Source organism: Parasteatoda tepidariorum, chromosome 1 (assembly GCF_043381705.1).
Source record: "Parasteatoda tepidariorum isolate YZ-2023 chromosome 1, CAS_Ptep_4.0, whole genome shotgun sequence".
Classification (NCBI taxonomy): domain Eukaryota; kingdom Metazoa; phylum Arthropoda; class Arachnida; order Araneae; family Theridiidae; genus Parasteatoda; species Parasteatoda tepidariorum.
Genome location: NC_092204.1, coordinates 76,643,350 through 76,663,578, shown reverse-complemented (window position 1 = coordinate 76,663,578; position 20,229 = coordinate 76,643,350). Strand labels below are relative to the sequence as shown.

The window sequence follows — 20,229 nt, the reverse complement described above, 5'->3', positions numbered from 1 at the left end:
CAAATCATACCTCTGGGGGTACTAAATTGGAGATTGATCGTTCTCTGGTTCAGATCAAAATTACTATCTGTGGATGAATGAATGGAGATATAAATGGGTCCCCCCTATAAACGGGGTGTGACGTATGTGTGTGGCAGAAGTCGAATTCTTAGAATTAGCCACTGGAAAACAAGACGAAGCGCATTCCTTTGCCTTAATGGCATATAACAACAACTTATGATACAATTGATGATTCATAAACATTTTCTTTATTTGTCTGAATTATTGCTTTTAGTGATTTCTAATTATTGAGGGAGACTAGTCCCCACCAACCCCCCTACAAACAACGCCAATGTAACAGTTAATTTATTTTTCTTCATACAGAAAAATGCATCAAGAGGATGTGAAAAAATTTAAAAACTACTGGTAGGTTAGGGTAATGCTGATATAAAATATATTTATTTGAATATAGATATTTGAAGGGAAGCAGCACTGTAATTCTTTTAAAAAAGTTAATATTTCGATGGATTGCAAAACTAAACACATAGGAGAAAGGCAGGCAATTAGCTCTTCTCTTCTGATACAGTCACCACGTTATAAAGCTGTAACAGATGCTGAAAGTGTTGTCTTTGACTTTGAAGTTCATAGCTACACTTTTCGTTATTTTTAAAACCCATTTTATTGTTTATTCCCCCGCAAATTTAAGAAAATTTATATTGTTTTCAGTTCAATAATTATCGTAACAGGCGTTATAATTAATTTGTGTTTTGATCAGAATACGATTGTTTTTCAATTTATGTGTGTTCCGCGAAATTATGTGGGGAGGGGGGGGGGTAAATTTTAAGCTACGATTTTGGAAATTGCGTCAAATCAGCTTAATTTCATAAGGCCATTAAAATCATAAGTTAATTATGTTCTTAAAACAGTGGGCACAAGAAGAATTTCTGAAGATTGGTGCCTAACTTCTACAGGTTTCATCATATTTATTGAAAAGTTTAGTAACTTGAATAATATTACCTGACCGCCTATAACCTCTGATGTTTGTTCTAAAAATTGGATTTGAGCAAACTACTATCAATATTAATAATTTAAATGCCTGGTCTCAGATAAACAAATTAATTACCACCGATGCTATTTAGGAGTACTAAAACTAACTTCCTCTGAATAAAAACGTCCTTTTTCCGACGATTTGGAATTTTGAACATCAAAGTATAGGACGGAATAACCACAATCTGGAAAATATAGTCCCATTAGTTCACTTAGGAGAGTGAAAAGTTTGGTCCCTTTAATGTTAAATTTACTTTTTGCGTATTTCGTTACATTTTGAGAAGTTAAGTTAATCGAAAAACTTTTGATTATTAAATATTTTTTATGAAATTCGTTTATCCAAATTAAATAAGATTTTAAAGAATTATTTTTTATAATTATTTATCAATTTATTTAATAATTGTCGAAAAATTTTGAACTGTATGGAATACAAATTTTACACTATTTTAAGTTATATTATTTTAAATGTCAAACTCAAACCTTGAACAAAATCGGCCGAATAATTTTAGAGAAATGAAGGTTTAAAAAGGTTTTTTAGAAATTTTATTATCCAGTGAAAACTTGATCATTAGAGCAAAAGTTATTCAGGATAATATTTTTGCTCACCGAACTTACTCTCTTAGAGAGAATTGCTCTGAATTCTTGACTCTCATTCAAAGAAAATTAGTTCCGCTGCTCCGAACTGAATAATCTTGTTATACGAATACAAAAATCTCATTATGCATTTCATTTGAAATAATGCTTAAATATCAAAGTAACGAACAATACTTCTATTTTGGGGGTGTGGAACGTGTTACACACATGAAAGGGACTATTGAAAAGGAATGATTAAAAATTCTAACTGCATGAACATGAGGAATGTTTTCAAAAAATATTTTTTGGTGTGTATATTGTTTATGTTTTGCATGATAAAATAGGAATTTTTGTCTAAAATATTCCAATTAATTTCGAAAAAAAGCCAATAATAATTTGAAAAGTGAGGAGAATGCTGGGTCGCGATTCCTCAATACAGCGTTTAACGACCAGCTCTCCCGTTTGGTGGGGCCTCCCTGGCCGAGCGGTGCAAAGCGTGGAGGTAGCGGGTTCAAATCCCGCTGTTACCATGGATGCATCTTCGTACTGTCCTTCTTATTAAGCTATATATCCTTCTATTTTACAAAGGTTTATAAGCCTAAATTGAGCACACAAGCCTGCAAATGTATGTGATTCCAACAAACCAATAATATACCTGTTTGGCATCTTAAATAAACATTTAAAGAAAAAAAAACTTAATTCTTGATTTTTTCTTTTCGTTTTTAGTTTGGGTAACAAATTTCAAAAGAAATAAAAGATTGCAATATAATTGAGACTAACTACAACCAAGAGAAAAATCTTCAAAAATGAGAGCAAGTCGTTAAAAGTCGTTGGATTGTAAATTAGCTACCGCGTCGGTATCGCGATGGTATGTTCTTAGGTTTCACAAGTTTTTTAATACAATTAAAAAAGCAACTAAGGTTTAGAAAACCTTCATTGACTGTCAGGTAACGCACAATAAGTAAAATATTTTAAAGCTTATTACTTTGCCCCTGATACTGCGTTTTCGTTTTCCACATCAAGATATAGGCTGAATGGTTTGATCGTAGCAAGCTTAAACGTACCTTGTCGTCATTTCATTTATGCAAAGTGCTTTTTCATAAGCACGAGAAAAATTAATTATTAATATTTTAAATTATTAATACTTTATTTATTTTTAAATGTTGTGTGTTTATTATTTACAATATTTTTTTCTTTAAAATTCCGCCAATACAACTTTTGTTTTTTGTGGAATACATTAGGTCCATAAATAAAGAGTAAGAGACTTTTGATACAGTTTATTCAATGGTATTAAAAGTATCACCTGTAATTTTCTAAGTTTTAATCCGATTGTCCATAATGCCATACTCGTTAAACAGTTCAAACAGCATAGGTAACTGCTTGAACCATTTGCGCACTTCAACCTTGAATATGCCGTTTGTTTGAAACCATTGTCCTTGCAATTGCTGGTTTGAGTTCATCGAAGATGTAGAAGACACTTGGTGACAGATTTGGACTGAATGGTGTTAAGTTCGACACTCCCCATTTGAATTTTTGCAGAATTTTCTTTATTGTCTTGGCCTCGTCTTTAGGAGCGTTGTTGTGAAATAGAATGATTCCATGATAAAAATGATCGGGATATTCTAATTTCCTTGCCTTTTAAGCTTTGTTCTGATTTCCAAATATCAGCGATCCATAGTTCCTGCTTCTGGACTTCCAGGAGGTTCGCTCTTCTTCGTTTCTTCCATTATTTATTATTTACAGAAACGAATGAATGGACTGACAGCTACTTGGTTATAATCCATTTATCACTGCTTGAATTATGCTACCAATAGGGAGTGCATCCTTTTCGGCACACCAGCTACTACATCTTAGATTTGCATCCATTTTTGAAATAACATAATTTTAGTTTAATGTCCTCTTCCCAAGGTCTGATTATCACCTAGGCCAAATAGGCATGGGCCTAGGGTCCACAAATCCTGAGGGGTCTCAAAAATTAGTAAAGGTTGGCTAGCTTTGTGTTGGTTTAAGTACTAAATAAAACTGTTACAGCTTACAATAAAAAATAATTCAGTTAATCAGTTACTATTTTAGTAAAAATCGCTGATTTCAAATGTTTGTGGTCACCTAACTATTTTTATTTTGAAATATCATTGTTTTGTTGTTTTATATTTTGCTTTAATTTATAGATACATAAACTTTAAATTAGAAAAATAATCTTCAATTGTCTGCTTTCAAAATTTCTTAGAATGGTTCTCTTGAATAATGCAGTTCAATAGATTCTTTTTTATTTTTTGGACTACTTAAGGTAATTCAATTTAAAAAATGTCTTGTAAGGGGCCCGGAAAATTTGGTGGGCCTTGGGCCTGAATTTGTCTTGATCGATCCCTGCCTCGTTATTAATTGACCATACGAAATATATTTAATAAAATGTAATGGTTATGGTTTATTATGTGTTATGTAGTATTAACTTACTACTTATTGTTTAAGTTCGATATTTCACTTTTTAGTGCTAAATATTAATTATATTTTATTTTTAAATTCAGAAAAACTATTTTCTAAGTATTGTTCTCATCAAGTCTTTCAAGAACTTCTAATCAATATGAATTTCAGATTTCTGTTTATAGTTTATAAAAATTCCTCCGCATTGTTTTATTTTTTTTTCTTGCTTTTATTTTTTGAAAATAATTTTCTTTTCAAGTTGTTTTCCATAAAATCCATAAATTTCTTCTCGGATGACATGAGACTTTTGAATGTCTTCCAAACGTGAAGCCCCTGAAAAAAAAACAATTTGAACTTCATATTTATTAGTAAAGCATGCTAATTATCAATCACATAAAACTAATATTGAAGAACATCGATTAACTTTTTAATTTGAAACTTAGCGTAGATTTTGCAGAAGCTTAAAATTTTATTTGACGTAAGAAATGTGTACCTTACCTGCTAAAGCCATTGTTGTATCCAATTGTTTTTTGATCATTTGAAAAATATTCAAGACACCATCTTGTCCCTAAAAAAAATAAAAAATGAATATAATTTACGTTTGAATATTGAAACAACGTCAAATCCCTCCTTTACAAAATCGTTATATACAATTAAGAAAACAATGCATTATCAACAGAAACAAAATACATTAAGTTTTTATCAAGGAAACTGCCACGCTTTTAAAAGCATTATTTTTTGGCATCGAAATCAAATTTTTAAGTTGCCGTAAAGAACGTTTTTGGTGAAAAAGACCTTATTTTCCATGTTAAAAATAAATATTTTTATTTATTTCCGCTGACATTTAATCGGAATTCAAAAAACTTGAAAAGTATTAACAAACATGTTAGAGTAAAAATGGCATATGTTGGTATAAGTGTTATTTATCAATATTGTTCCACACCCTTCATTTGTATTACATATTGTTTGGTTCAGAAACATGTCGGGGAGCTGAACATACCCTATTTTGCACAAAGTATTAGGACTACCACCTAAGGATCTAGTCAGAACAGCGCATGTTGTGGGTTGTTTTTAATAATTTGGTATGGGTGTGCCATAGTTCTTGTGTTCGGAAACATGAACTCTAAGATGTATGTGAAGATTCTAGACCAAAGATGGGCAAACTTTTTTGGTCGAGGGCAAAAAAACGAAGAAAAGAAGTTTGGCGGGCCAAGTAAAGACTTCTAAAATCGAAAAACGATATACAAGTTTTCATTTAAATATTTAATGTGATGAATGAAATTGCGATTTCATTTATAAAAGTTCTTTATATTGCCGTTCCAAGTTAGATGTACTTATTTTAATGATCAAGGCTAAACGTTTGTCTGTTAGTCTACTTCTGAAATGATTTTTTCAAAGGTTTATAGATGAAAACACTTGTTCACATATATAAAATGAAGCAAACATAGCACTGATTTTCTTGGCATGAAATATTAAATTTGGGAAACTAGCTTTTAGTAATGGTTTGTAAAACTCTAACTTTGGCATATTTAGAAACAACTGCTTCAGATGGCGCCAATCTACGGTTATTCTATAAAGAACTTTTGCTTTCAACATTTTACCAATTGAAGCTGCCTATTTCTATCAATTTATGTTTTGTAGAAGAAAAATAGAGAAAGTAAAAAGGTCATCAATAATTTGCTAAAAAGAAAGAACAAAAATAGCTTTAAACAAAGTAGACAAAAAAATTGATGTATATAGTTTATATTCGTCACGGATCGGCAAGTTAAAATTCTATCCTCGGGCCGGATAAAACCTTCCGGCGGGCCAGAGTTGGCCCTCGGGTAGTAGTTTGCTCATCCCTGTTCTAAACAATGCTGATTTCTAAACTCCTTAATTTTTCGGGTAAGGCCCATTTCTTTTCCAATGAAGAAAACTGATCCAGTTACATATATCGAGACTTGCACAGCCGTGGTTTGATGAAATGGATGTTCAAAAACTAGACTGGTAGTTCTCAGAGACTCAATTTATATCCCAAAGAACGCTTTTGGAATGAATCTGTAACCAGAAATAATTAAACACAGGTAAATATAGTTATAAAATTTTACTCACGCTATGTACTAGACCCCAAATAATCGGTCTACCAAAGAAGACGGCTTTTGCACCTAAGGCCAGAGCTTTAAAAACGTCCCCACCAGAGCGAATGCCTCCATCTAAATAAATCTCCGCCCTACCCTGTACTGCATCCACTACTTCAGGCAAAACATCTAGCTAGAGAAAAAAAAAATATTCAATTTTAAATAATAACAAACAACGGTTAACTTTGAGCTATTTTGCCTCCATTCATTTGATTATTCCTTATCGAGTTTATTTGTTGTCATAAACACAGAATTTACAAATTCGGTTATTTATAAGTGCAGAAGTTAAAGTTTATGGCAAATTCTTTACAGTTGGTAAAATTTTGAAAATCCCACCGACAATATCGCAAAAAATGTTCTTAGAATAAATTAATTTTAAATAATAAGTTGAAGGATTTTTTTTATAAATCAATCTCAATCCCCAAAATAATTTAACATATCCTTTCTGAAAAAAAATGGCCCTGCAAAATGTTAAAAATAACTCAAATCAAACGAAATAAATGGATTAACTTAAACACATTTGAGAAATTCAGCTCATCTATTTTGTATTTCGCGCCTTCACAAAAGTATTGTTCAGATCAGTCACAACATAGTAATGTTGGATTTCGTCAGAACTTGGGCAAACGTACCTGCGTGAATGTGCAGAATGCCAGAAGTGCTAAATCTCTCAAATATAGTCAAGTTCCTGAATGCGCATAAAACTAAATTTGTAAGATCATTTAGAAATATCTATAGCGATCACAAATATCCTTTTCCGCTTATATCTTTTTTCTTTCTTCTCTCCTGGGAAATTTAGATATGGAATTTTTTTTACTACATTGGGAATTATTTTCATTCCTAGTAGTAATTTTTTTTTCAGGGAGGTGATATGTGATTGGTGAATGTTTCATTAACTTACAGTTGCAGGTACACCGTCTAGCTGTCGTCCACCATGATTAGAAACGAGAATCCCTGAAGCTCCATTCTCTACAGCCAGAGCAGCATCTTCACCTGTCATAAAACATTCAGAAAAACAAATGTTTAAGTTTACAAATGTAGAGAGAGAAACTCAATGTTTGAAGATATATCTATCCTTATGAGCAACTATAATATCTACCTCTTTTTCCGTAAGAAAACACACAGTTCCATGATTCGGTAACTAAATGGTTTTGTTTGTTCTTTAAAAATCGTCTTAAAAAATCTTCTAAAAATTTTTTTTGTTTGTTCTTAACAGTCATTACTCACTCCACTGATAAAAGCCGGTGTCGTAAGTTCGATTCTGAAATCCGAAAAATCGTGCTAGTTTGCTCAGCAAGGTGCAATTAAATCTGTTGTGGTTGAAAGTTCTCTCATTGGTTGTGGGTCTGTAAGTTTGGAGAGAGGGGTACCACCTCAAAAGCTGCTCGTGTCGACTGACCGAATAAAAATTTCGTGATTTGGTTGCAATACCATGGCTGCTAATAGATAAAGCTTGATAAAAAGAGCTATGCGCTTAGTCATGGCTGGGTAGTGTGTGTTCTATACAGTCATGTAATTTAGGGGGCATTTTGTTTTCAATCAAAGTGATATATATCATGTTTTAAAATATTTGATTGTTTTTCTAGATCTTGTAGTTTTAGAGAAGCTTCAAAAAAATTAAACATTTTGCACGTATTAAAAAGAAATACTAAGTGTTGAATGAAAATTATTAAAATTCATAATACTTAGTAATCAAAAGACAATTTTAATTTTGCTTATTCCAATTTTAATTCCTGCAGCTTAATTTAAGAGAATCTATATCACATTTGGTTGCTTATATAATGATAATATATAAATATAATAATCCATTTTATATACTATGATTATATTAAAGATAATATGTGTAATAATATAAAACACAGCAANCGGCATTCTATAAAATGTCTAAAACTAGCAGGCAATGTATGAAATTATTTATATTTCACACATTTCCTAGGCATTACACAGAATGCCAAATGAGAAACCGGAAAAATATAAAATACATCTCCTATTCGTCGAAATATCATTCAAAAATGTCAAATTCAAAAAGTCATTTAAGCCTGCCCCGGACGTGATGTGACCTTGCTAACATGATGGATGGTCCACATTAAACAGTTGATTTGCTTAATATAAACTGCACAAAGAGAAAAAAAAACTCTGTAGTATTATTCTTAAACGATAATGAATCGATTAAAGAAGATTATTATAAATTATTTATTATATTTTGGATGGCAGCAGTCTGGATGAAAAATAGAACAGCTATGGTGAATAAATATTTGCTAACCTTCTGAATAAGTCTATCTTGTATTAAAGTGATAAAACAACACTTCAGCCTTACTGAAAAAAAATGGCCCTGCAAAATGTTAAAAATAACTCAAATCAAACGAAATAAATGAATTAACTTAAACACATTTGAGAGATTCAGCTCATCTATTTTGTATTTCGCACCTTCACAAAAGTATTGTTCAGATCAGTCACACCATAGTAATGTTGGATTTTCTCAGAACTTGTGCAAACGTACCTGCGTGAATGTGCAGAAAGCCAGAAGCGCTAAATCTCTCAAATATAGTCAAGTTCCTGAATGCGTATAAAACTTAAAATGTAAGATCATTTAGAAATATCTATAGTGATCACAAATATCCTTTTCCGTTTTTTTTCTTTCTTCTCTCCTGGGAAATTTAGTTATGGAATTTTGTTTTACTACATTGGGAATTATTTTCATTCCTAGTTGTAATTTTTTTTTAGGGGAGGGGATATGTGATTGGTGAATGCTTCATTAACTTACAGTTGCAGGTACACCATCTAGTTGCCGTCCACCATGATTAGAAACGAGAATCCCTGAAGCTCCATTTTCTACAGCCAGAGCAGCATCTTCACCTGTCATGAAACATTCAGAAAAAACAAATGTTTAAGTTTACAAATGTAAAGTGAGAAAAAAAACCTCAATCTTTGAAGATAAATTACAATTTCTATCTCTTTTTCCTTAAGAAAGCACACCGTTCCACGATTCGGTAACTAAAAGGTTTTGTTTGTTCTTTAAAAAACTAAAAAAAAAAAACTTCGATAAAAAACCAAATAATTTTGTTTGTTCTTTACAGTCATCACTCACTCCACTGGTAAAAGTCGGGGTCGTAAGTTCGATCCTGAAAGCCGGCAACCGTAGTAGTATGCGCAGCAAGGTGCAGTTAGTTAAATCTGTTGTGGTTGAAAATCCTCTGGTTGGTTATGGTGTCAGAAGTTGTTCATGTCGTCTGACAGAGAACAAAATTACGTGACTCTCCTACCATAGCTGCTAAAAGATAGAGGCTGGGTGCGTGGTCATGGTTGAGTAGTGTGTGTTCTATACAGTCTAGTAATTATGGGGCATTTTGTTTTCAATCTAAATTATGAATATTACGTTCTAAAATATTTGATTGTCTTTCTCTATCTTGAAATTTTAGAAAAGCTTCCAAAAATTTAACATTTTGTATATATTTTGCAAAGTGTTGAATGAAAAACATTAAAATTCATAATACTTAGTAATCAAAAGACAATTTTTATTCCATTTATCTCAATTTTTAATGCTGCAGCTTAATTTAATTAGAATCTAAATAATTTGATTGCTTATATAATAATAGTATGTAAATATAATATTATATTTTATATACTATAATCATATTAACGATAATATGTGCAATAATATAAAACACAGAAAATATTAGTATGTCTAACAAAAATAAATAAACAAAACAAAAGTGTTTCATCAATTAGCTGAAATTATACATTTTGAATGGAACAGAAATTATTCCTTAAAAATATCGTGAGACAATCAGTGAAGATCTTTGCAAAAAAAAAATAATAAACAAATAAATAAAATTTAACTTGTTTTATAAGATTTGTTTAAAATACTTCAATTAAAGAGCTATTTTTAAGAATTTTTTTTATCTAAGAAATTTAGTACTTCATTTCTGCGAATAATTATTCTCTAAAGATATTTAAAGCGAACAATATTACAAAAATGTTACCAGTTAAAACTCCTTTCACCACAATTGGTAAAGAAGTGAATGTCCGTATCCATTGGATATCTTTCCATGTGACCGTTGGGTCAAGCAGAGAAAATCCAATTTTTGTTCGTAAACTTGAACCGGAGCCATGGACATCATTTTTAGCTTGTAAATTTGGAAGTCTGCAAATATTATTTCAAAAAAAATTAGTGGTGAGAGCAAATACTATAATCAAAGAATATAATTTATACAATGAAATAAATTTTTGTACTTGGTTCTGCGTAATTTTCATTGACTTGTAAGTTTATCATTCACAGAAAAAACTGCTAAGATGATTAGAAAAATTTGCTAAGATGTTTTATATGCTTTTCGAACCGAGTTCACGCAGAATTGGATATCTGCAAGTAACGCCATCGTAGGTTAATTGGGTACTTGCACTTCAAAAAGAAGATGATGTCGGATACCCACACATGTGGGGCCTATGACGTCAGTGCCAGCTGATAGTTATACGCAAAATATCGTGTTAAAATTAAGCTAAGTTTCTCCAAATAAATTAGAATGTTAATTAACGCGAAATCATGTGAATACAGTGCCGCACCACGAATTTGTTGAACTATAATTCTTTTTCGTATACGCCTTTTAGTTAGATTAGATTTATTATTTGTTTATGTATTTTATTGCAACCTTGATGTATTTTCGTTTTGTGTACCTGGCCACTTTGATGCATAATTTGTTTGTTTCTGTTCTACATGACTTCGTGCCTGTCGATGTGTTAACTGAGAAATATTTAGTGAAATAATTTAAATCTTTATGAAAAAATTTTTGGGAAAGAATATAGATTATGTCACTTAAGAGAATTGATATTTGACAGGCTTGTTCACTCGAAATAGAATGGAAAGAACAGTTGCCAACATAAGCCAATGCCACGTTTCAATAACCAATCAGGATCGAGATACCCATACTACGTCACATGCAGGTATCCCATTGCGTGTCATTTGTCGATTTAGAAGCCAATCAGGTTTGACAATCACGCGTGATGTCGCTTACAGGTATCCAATTAAATCTGATTTAAAGAGACGGAATTTTTTGTAACCTTACCATCTATCTATTTTGTATGTTGACATCTAAAATTAGTCAGATTTGTATGGGGTGTAATTGAATGCTACTTCATAAGTTGACCATAAAATTGAATTAGTTAAATTATTTTAAAAGCTAACCTAAAACTTTTTTGTGAGTTCACCATATAAGGAACTATGGTGGACTTCTGAATAATTCAGTTTGGACGCATGACTTCATTTATTTTAGATGATTAAATAAAAATAATGGCATGTAATTCTTTTTATTCTATTGTATTAAAAATAGTAATCAAGCTTATTACCTAAAAATATGCATGTCTGTTTATCTTAAACTAATCATTTTAAAATTAAATTTATTTAACAAATCGTAATTCTTTTCTGTAATAAATCTCATTTCTCAAGATATATAGAGGTCAATTAATTTAAAATTAAATTTATGTAATAAATTTTAATTCTTTCTGTAATTAAACTCATTTCCTAAAACAGAGGTCAATAAATTTAAATTTAAAACTTAATTTATCTTATAAATTGTAATTATTTTCTGTAATCTCATTTCTCAAGATATATAGAGGCCAATAAATTTAAAATTAAATTTACGTAATAAATTGTAATTCTTTCTATAATTACATTCATTTCTCAAGATGCATTCTTGCTAAATAAGATTTTAAAATAGAATTTTTGAAAAAATATTTTTATTCACTTTTATTTATACTTAATTATTTTGGTTGATAATGTGTGAGAAGTGGAGTGTCTGAAAATAACATGATATAAAAAATAAAATACACTGACTCTATAAGTAGATTAACCGTCTAAATTGACCACTGTTATTAAACTGTAATTAAAAGGAAATTACTGTATTAAAGGATTTTACTGTAATTAAAAGTGAAAGTAAAAAACATACGCTAAATGACTGGGCAGTGTTAAATTATGCACCATATTTATTCCCCACATGCCATTTACTGGCGAGTCAGCAGTTACAACTATTGCCTTGATCCCTGCTATATCTGCTCGATGTATCAAAGCTTTCGTCCGTTCTCTGTCTCTAGCTATATACACCTGAAGCCAAAATACAGTGCCTGGAGGGGTTCTGTCAATCAATTCTTCCATTGATGTCGTGGACAGTGTGCTTAAAATCATGACTCCTCCTAGTGCTGATATAGCTGCAAAAAAGTGTAAAGAACTTTATTTATTCATTTATTAAATAGAGTTTAGGTGCATGGAAATAACACTATGGAAAAAAAATAAGCACATTGTGACTAACTGGCTTAACGGACGTAATTTGTCCATATGATCTGTTCAAAAAATCGAATGTCGAAACAAAGTTTAGGCGGTGAATTTTGGTAAACGTATGCTGTTATATTGAATTGAATTATCTTGAATTTGTTATTTCTTTTCTCCATCATTTTTGCAGGATTTGCCATTCTATAGCACAGCGATTCCCAATAGGTGTTCCGTGGAAACTTTGGGTTACGTGTAAGGGTCATGAGGTTTCGGAGAGCAGAATTTTTTCTTCTGACCTGTGATGATTTCTGAACCTTTCAATTACATGGAGAAAGAATAATCTAAATATTGATTTTATCCTTCGATTATTTTATGAAATTAAGTGCATCTTAAGTGAAAAAGGAAATGCAAAATTAAAAAAATATGGATATTTTCTAATAACATAAATATTAAATAAAATTATGTAAAGGAATAAGTAAATTATTAAAAATTTCATTAGTATTTCCCATCTAGCATTTCGATTCAGAATGAAATAACTAAATTCAATAATACAGAAATCTGCCTCCCTGTCCCCTTGTCTAACCATTTTTAACCTTTATAACTGTTCTTTCCCGTTTTTATTTTAACGAAATCCAAAATTTTGCATAGTTTATTTTAAGCTAATGCATAGATCAAAAACAAATTTCGAACTAGCCTAGAAGCCGCTTTTAACCTGCAAATTCAATGTCTGATTAAACCCAATTATAAAACTAATATTGATGAAAAAATTCATCTTTCCTCAGTAAATTACAATAGTAATGTTTCTTTGATTAATATGTTCACAATTGTTATTCAATTTTCTTTTGAAATCGGGGATTTTGGCAAAAGAAATTCAATTATTTTGGATTCCATAACCGAAAAGAAGTTAGGAACAGCTGCTATAGCTGTGAGTTCTAACTGCCAATAAGCATCGTAACATTTTCAAAATAACAAAATGGCAAAGGAAATATGAAACTTACGCAACTCTCGTAAAGTAATTTTCGAGTAAACTTTGCGATTCCGTAATGAAAATAATTTACATGATTCAAGAGGAGTTCGGAAGAATGCGACCAAACGTAGTTGAAGATGGTCGAACTGGGAAGATCTGATCCACTGCCTCATCTGGAAGTTCAATATGGAATACTAGTTTCCTAGATATCTACTAGTAAGTACTGCAGTTTTTTTTCAGTGTACGATCCTGTATACTTCTTGATTGATACTTATAACTTGATAGTTATATATTTTACTTGATCCTGCATACTTACTTAATGATAATTTCATTCCTGTTACTTTCAAAGGCCTTACACCAAATGATGAGCGACACATAAATAAAACTAGCTACAAATCCGTAGAAAGTGAAAACACGTCTTAGAAGGTAACATAAATGATATTATCATTGATCAAGTAACTATGAAGGATCATATACTGAAAAAAAAAGAAAAAAGAAACCACAGTAATGTAATTACTAGAAGATCTCTAAGAAACTGGAATTCCAAAAAAATTTCTTGCACAGTAATGCAGTCTACGTCACTTAAAAATAAAACGTATACTTGGAAATGTATCCCTATGAAATGTTTATAAAATCCTTGTTTCCTCAAGATTTTTTAGTGAGAACTGCAATTTTTTTTGTAGAATATCGAACTTGCAGATGAGGTAATGGATTAAATCTTTCCCTTTCGACTATCTTCAACCTACATATACAAAATCTTTCACCACTAATGAATTCAGTGCATTGCTCAGTAAAATATAAATTTGCTTTATCACTAACTGAAAAATGCAGGATGGAAAATTTCGAACTCATATTTATTTAAGTTAGTTGGGCAAGTTTATTTCTTGTAAAAAGGTTTTAAAAATCGAGAAAACGCATGATAAAAGTATATACGAGTACCTTTAATTAATCGAAGGAAAGAATATATAGAGCTAAAATATTAATTGTAACAAAATAAGTACAACTTGTATACAATGCAATAAACTTGTATTCAATGACGTATAGAACTGTCATTAAAATACGAAGTAGTGAGCAGAAAAATCTCCAGCATCGTAAGTTGATGTTCATTAACCCTTTGACGCAGATGGAATTCCGGTGTCCCTTTTATATATTATTTTACTGACACTCTAATTACAAGCAAAAATATATTTTGGCCTTTTTAATTATAAAAAACAATCTAACAGTTACTAAAAGTTCTGTTTGATTATGGGAATTATATTTGTATTAAAATACAGAATGCAAAAAAGTGATTTTCGAATTTTTTTTCTTCTATCATATCCAAAAATTTATCAATAGTTGATTTTGTAAACTAAAATATAAGAATTATGCTTAATAAATATGTAGCTATTAATTAAAAAATTTCCTCACCCAGATTTAAAACCTGTTCAACAAATTGATATAGGTAAACATATTGGCAAAACAGAAGATTAAGAGATCGTCTTATTTAATTTAATTGTTCATTCCTGTCCTGGCAGTTGAGTAAAGTTAAATTAATCTTTTTTTTTAATTTCATTTTCATAAAATATTGAAAGCATCTTCTACAGTGTAACTGGTGTGTAAGAAATTGTTGCTTTACTAATCGTTTCTTTGCAATAAATAAATATATTTTGACATATTTAATCAGCTTTTATTCTACGCATCAAATGTTCTTCGATTTCAGCATTTAACTCTATCAATTGAGTGTGTGTTTTTTTCATTTGTATTACACATAATGTTTTGTGTGTTTCATGTGATTACGTCTTAATTAATTACTTCTGATATTAATAACTTCTTGTGTACTTGTCTTTAGATTTGATAATTTATCAGCACAATCATTAATTCAGCTAAGATAAGGCTTTGAGACATGACGCAGGCATATTAGCGCGTAAACATACAATAATTTGGTCCAAAGTTATCCCTGGGTCATTGATTTTTGTGTGCTCCACATGTCACTAGTTCATTTTCATGTGAATATTACTAAAAACAGATATTTAAAGTGGTTTTAGGACCACCATGTCTATCGAAAAGTACAAAGATTATAAACTTACCTTTTGCAGTTGCAAGTTCTCCTTCGGGATGCACCATTTTTTGGAATGCAATAGGAGAAGCTCCGAAAGGTATGCTGAGTGACTGTCCCAATAAAGTGACACTCATATTCCTGTTGGAGACATTGCGAAACAAGCGAGGTCTGATTCTCAGCCTGTTGAGAAATAAATAAATTATCTCCTAAACTGATCAAGATTCCCCACTACAGTTTGTTTATCATTCATAAAATAATTTTTACTATTCCTTGAAAGTTATTCAAATATTTTTCATTCATGTAACATAATTAGGTTATTTGTTGTATATACGTGAGAGATATTCATGAGATAAAGTAGGTTCGTAGGCCACTGCCAAAGGCAATAAGATGTTTCAAAGTATTGTGCTGTTAGTGAGGAAAGTATCATTCATAAACTAATTTTTACTATTTTTTGAAAGTTATTTAAATATTATTCATTCATGTAACATAATTAGGTTATTTCTTGTATATACGTAAAAGATATTCATGAGATAAAAGAGGTTCGTAGGCCACTGCCAATAGGCAATAAGATGTTTCGATGTATTGTGCTGCTATCTGGAGGAAATTCGCAAATTTTAATGAGCTAAAGAAGCAGTTTGAATTGAAAATATCACATGAGAAAAAATGTGGTTTACTAACGTATTGCCCAAAGCCCTCCAATTATTGAAAATAGTCTAATTTTAATTTAAAGAGTTTCATAATTAAAGTTACAACTTGTTTGAAAACAGTACCTTTTGAAAGCCAGCTCATTGTCTATGAGCGTTTGTTGTTCATCAGCACCACTGTTGTAATAATCCCTGGCATGTCTATCCATATAAACAGTTGCATATCCTTCATAGTCTCTCACACATTTCATATAACTATTACTCAGTCTGGAAAATTTAATTTTGATNTAAAGAAAATTTCATTTTTCATTACAAAAACTTCAAATTTCACTCACTTTCGTGTAAATCTAGCTTCACTTTGTGCCAAAGCTTCCTGAAAAGTATTAAAGTAGCACATTACTAATACACATTGAAAATTCCGGAATCCTTCGCAAGCATTTTTTTTAAAAAAAGTATAAAATTTTACTTAAATTTGATGTTATAATTACGCTATCACGAGGACGCTATCACGTGGTTCAAGCAAAATTTTGTTCACAGATTTCGAACCCTTGAGTAAAATTTTTTTTATCGTTTACTGATTTTATCGTATACTGGCTTTTATCAATACTATTTTTAATATTGTTTTCAGCACTTTCTGATAAAATATGAGTTTCAAGAATGCTAGTGGGTCTGCAAATATTAAGTTAATGATTTGTATGCACTTTTTCTTTTGTTTAGCTTCAAGTATAAAAACAGTTTCTATATGAGTTTGAAAAATATTGAAACATTAAATTAATTTTTTTACCTTCGATATGTATCCAGTTGCTAGCTGTGATAGACAAAAGCATATTTCCCAAATGAAATATACTCTTTCTTTATTCATTTTACATCAAATCTGGAGAAAACAAAACAAGGATCTGGAGAAACTAAATTAATGTATTAGTTAGCAACAATTTCATAATACAACAACAATATAGAGTACACGCTACATATTATAAAGTATAAACATATGAAGTTTATATATCATATTAATAATTGTTAATGATAAATATTTATACTGGACAAATATTAGTCTATACTAGATTACAAACATGTTTTTAAGTTACCATAATTTTTCACTGAAAATTAAAAGCTTTGGAAATACTGCTACTAGAAAATACTGCCATACTACTACTTCAAAGAAAAATTATAAGCACCACCGAAGTCAATGCCGAGCACCCAGCCACGTTTTACATGTTGTGTACAGAGACAGAACTAATTTTATACAAGTTTATTACATGAAAGAAAAACAATGTGCTTTTGTGTTTTTTCGTTATCGAAAATACTAATAATGTCATGTTGAAGCTAACACTCGCAGTTGTAACTGCTAAAATAGTTATTTTTTCCTTTTGGTTGCATTCAATTTTAGTCCTAAAAAGGAACAATACATTCATATTATTATAGATGATCTGACTTATTAAAATTATGCATTTTATCACATTTCAAATTTGTCCATCCTGGTAGCGAGCGGAGCGAGCTATGTCCGCTAAGCATAATATCGCATAACAATCGTTTGGGGTTAGCTAGCGTCAGAATGCAGGAAGCATAACCCCCTAGTAATCGTGATTTCAACATAGGAAATAAAGTATTCTCTCATAAAGTCACTGATTGCCTTTAATTTGAAGGTATTTGACCGTGAAAAAACAGCTAGGTTATAGGTTTGAACATTCTGCATGTTTAACGGACGTAGCCAACAAAAACAGTTCAATGCGCTACAGCCTTACACCAATAACGTAAATTTACCGAACTTCCCCGTTTTGCTTGAAAAGCGGATCTTGTCCGTAAAATTATACGGTAAATGATGCTAAATTACATTTCTTTGTCAATGTATAGTAGATCATAAAATACCTGAGTTTATGGTTCCACATAAGAGAAACAAATAAATGGATTGACAAAATAATTAATTTAAAAAAGTGTAATAATTTAACTTTTACTAAATAAAATGTCCTTCGTTATTTGATTATTGAAGTAAAATATTTAATATAAAAATAAATGAAATAGTTCTCAGGGTTACGAAATATTTTAATGTTGCAAGGAATTTAAAAGAATTAATTTTCTTTTCTATTTTTCATAAAAGATTTAAAACTTTTCTAATTAATCTTTTTTTTTTATTAAAAGAACTGATTTTTTTATTTTAAATTGCCTACAAATCTATTAAATGCAAAAAATTATTTCTTTATGAAAACACATAATAAAACCTACCTATATTCTTTCCTTACAAATCACAGACTAACCCTTTCACAAAGCAAACGAATTTCACTATAAAATAAAATTTACGTGCATGATAATTTATATGGAGCTCATCTTCTTTTTTCAACCCAATTATTTAACATCCCTTGATTTTTTTGTTGTTTTTAATATATTTTCATATTTTTTCTCATTTGGACATCTTCCTGCGACTGACCCACATATAAGGCTACAACTCCTAATTCTATGACCTCGTTCTTCTTCATGAAGCATACTGTGTGTGTGGGTAATAAGATTGGTCAGAATTAATTGGACTACATAAAAATAATAAAGGTAGCCTGTCTCATTTCAGATTAATTCTCATTTATCATTAGATAACTAATTTTTTGACATGTTCGTTATCAATTTACACATTGTATGTTTGGTATTATTTTGAACAATATATAATTTAGTTATACAAAAGGTGGGATGCAAGTTGTCTTGTAGTTTATAATAACGGTAGAAAAAAATTGAATAATTAATTTATTATTGGGGCGTTAAATAATTGACCTTAACAATGAATTTGACAACGTCATATTTTATTTAATGATATTTATTTATTTTAAGTTTTTAAACTATTATTAACCCCTTTCAGTTATTAAATTTTACTTTTCCTGTGTTAATCTACAGGAATTTATTGAATACAGTTTCTTTATTATTCAAGAAACTATAATTAAGTTTTTTTTTAAATATTTCTCGTTTGATTTGCTTCATCTAATCAAAGATTTGAAGTTTTTTAAGCACTGTATGTAGGTAATAAGGATGGGAATTAATGATTTGAAATGAAAATTAAAGATTGGAAATAGAGTTCAAAAATTGGAAATGGAATTTAAAAATTTTCAGTTTCTAAAATACTGTTGGTGGATGAAAAGAATAGTCAGAATTAATTGATCTAAAAATAATAAAAGTTAAATGTCACATTTTAGATTAATTCTCATTTATTACGAAACCTGTAATTAAATTCATATCTAATTAATAATCCATTACTTATAAAATATTTCTGTTTTATTTATGAAATTATATTTTATTTAAATGTTTGTGAGAAAAGAAATTTTAAAACGATGTTTTTTTTAGAATTATAATATAATTATGAAAAATATATATGCATTTAAGAAGAATTCTATTAGCATTTCACATCGAATAAAATAACCAAATTCAACAATGAAGTATATTTTCCTGATAATGTTTCTTTCTTTCTTTATGTTATTCAATATTTCCGCTCATTCATTTTTCACTTTAGGCATGCACTAAAATTAATATATGAACTATACAATAGATGCCTCGCTAGACCTATGAATTCAACTGTCGGAAATAAAAATTCAGTTCTAAGACTAATATTGATAAACGATAAGAGAAAAAAAATTTCCTTTAGTCACTAAATATTCTCAAAATAATTAATAAAATTTAGGTCCTTACATAGTTTTAAAATTATAAATTGTTTTTCGTTAATTAATATGTTCATAATCGCGAATGAAATTTTTTAATTAAATCTCGGGGTTCTGCCAAAAGAAGGTCGATTATTTATGGTTCGACAACCAGAAAATAAATCGGTAACCGATGAACTCGACTATAGATGGCGCTCCAGACCTCAGAATATAACTCTGACATAAAAAAAGATAATAATAAAAAACAATTTTAAGACTAATAACGATAAAAGATGTAAGAAAAAATTTCATACATTTGCTAAATATTTTCAAAATAATTAATAAAATTTAGATCATTACACAGTTTCAAAATAATTAATAGTCTTTCGTTAATTTATATGTTCACAACTGTAAATGAAATTCATTAATTAAATCTCGCTTTCCTCCAAAAGAAGGTCGATCATTTACGGTTCCACAACCGTAAAAGCATAAACCTTTAAAACTACTTTATGGTGTATGTTGAAGATAGAAGAACTATAAATTGAAATTTTATGAGGAACATACGCTAAGACTAATTAA

General features: G+C 30.0%; 1 protein-coding gene across 2 annotated transcripts; it reads right to left on the bottom strand.

The window, feature by feature from the left end:
- Positions 1–3,499: 3,499 nt before the first annotated feature.
- LOC107437140 (2-Hydroxyacid oxidase 1-like) lies at positions 3,500–18,373 on the bottom strand. 2 transcript variants are annotated; one of them, XM_043051512.2, is made up of 11 exons: positions 18,263–18,373; positions 16,827–16,947; positions 16,378–16,415; positions 16,169–16,309; positions 15,427–15,578; positions 12,074–12,332; positions 10,118–10,278; positions 8,899–8,990; positions 6,112–6,270; positions 4,519–4,588; positions 3,500–4,353 (listed from the first exon to the last, which is right to left on the bottom strand). In XM_043051512.2, the coding sequence occupies exons 2-11, from the start codon at positions 16,902–16,904 to the stop codon at positions 4,250–4,252; spliced, it is 1,254 nt and encodes a 417-aa protein (XP_042907446.1). In that variant the 5' UTR covers positions 16,905–16,947; positions 18,263–18,373; the 3' UTR covers positions 3,500–4,249. The 2 variants fall into 2 exon arrangements, with proteins under 2 accessions (XP_042907446.1, XP_042907447.1); XM_043051513.2 differs by lacking the exon at positions 8,899–8,990 and adding an exon at positions 7,036–7,127.
- Between the last annotated feature and the right edge of the window lie 1,856 nt (positions 18,374–20,229).

Bases quoted from the DNA above. Each gene is read 5' to 3' on its own strand.
- LOC107437140 (XM_043051512.2), bottom strand. From the start codon at position 16,904: ATGAATAAAGAAAGAGTATATTTCATTTGGGAAATATGCTTTTGTCTA. The intron at 8,991-10,117 runs GTAACATTTTTG...GTTTCATGACAG, and splicing joins GGTGAAAGGAGTTTTAACTG to GTGAAGATGCTGCTCTGGCT. The intron at 4,354-4,518 runs GTAAGGTACACA...TTTTTTTTTCAG, and splicing joins TACAACAATGGCTTTAGCAG to GGGCTTCACGTTTGGAAGAC.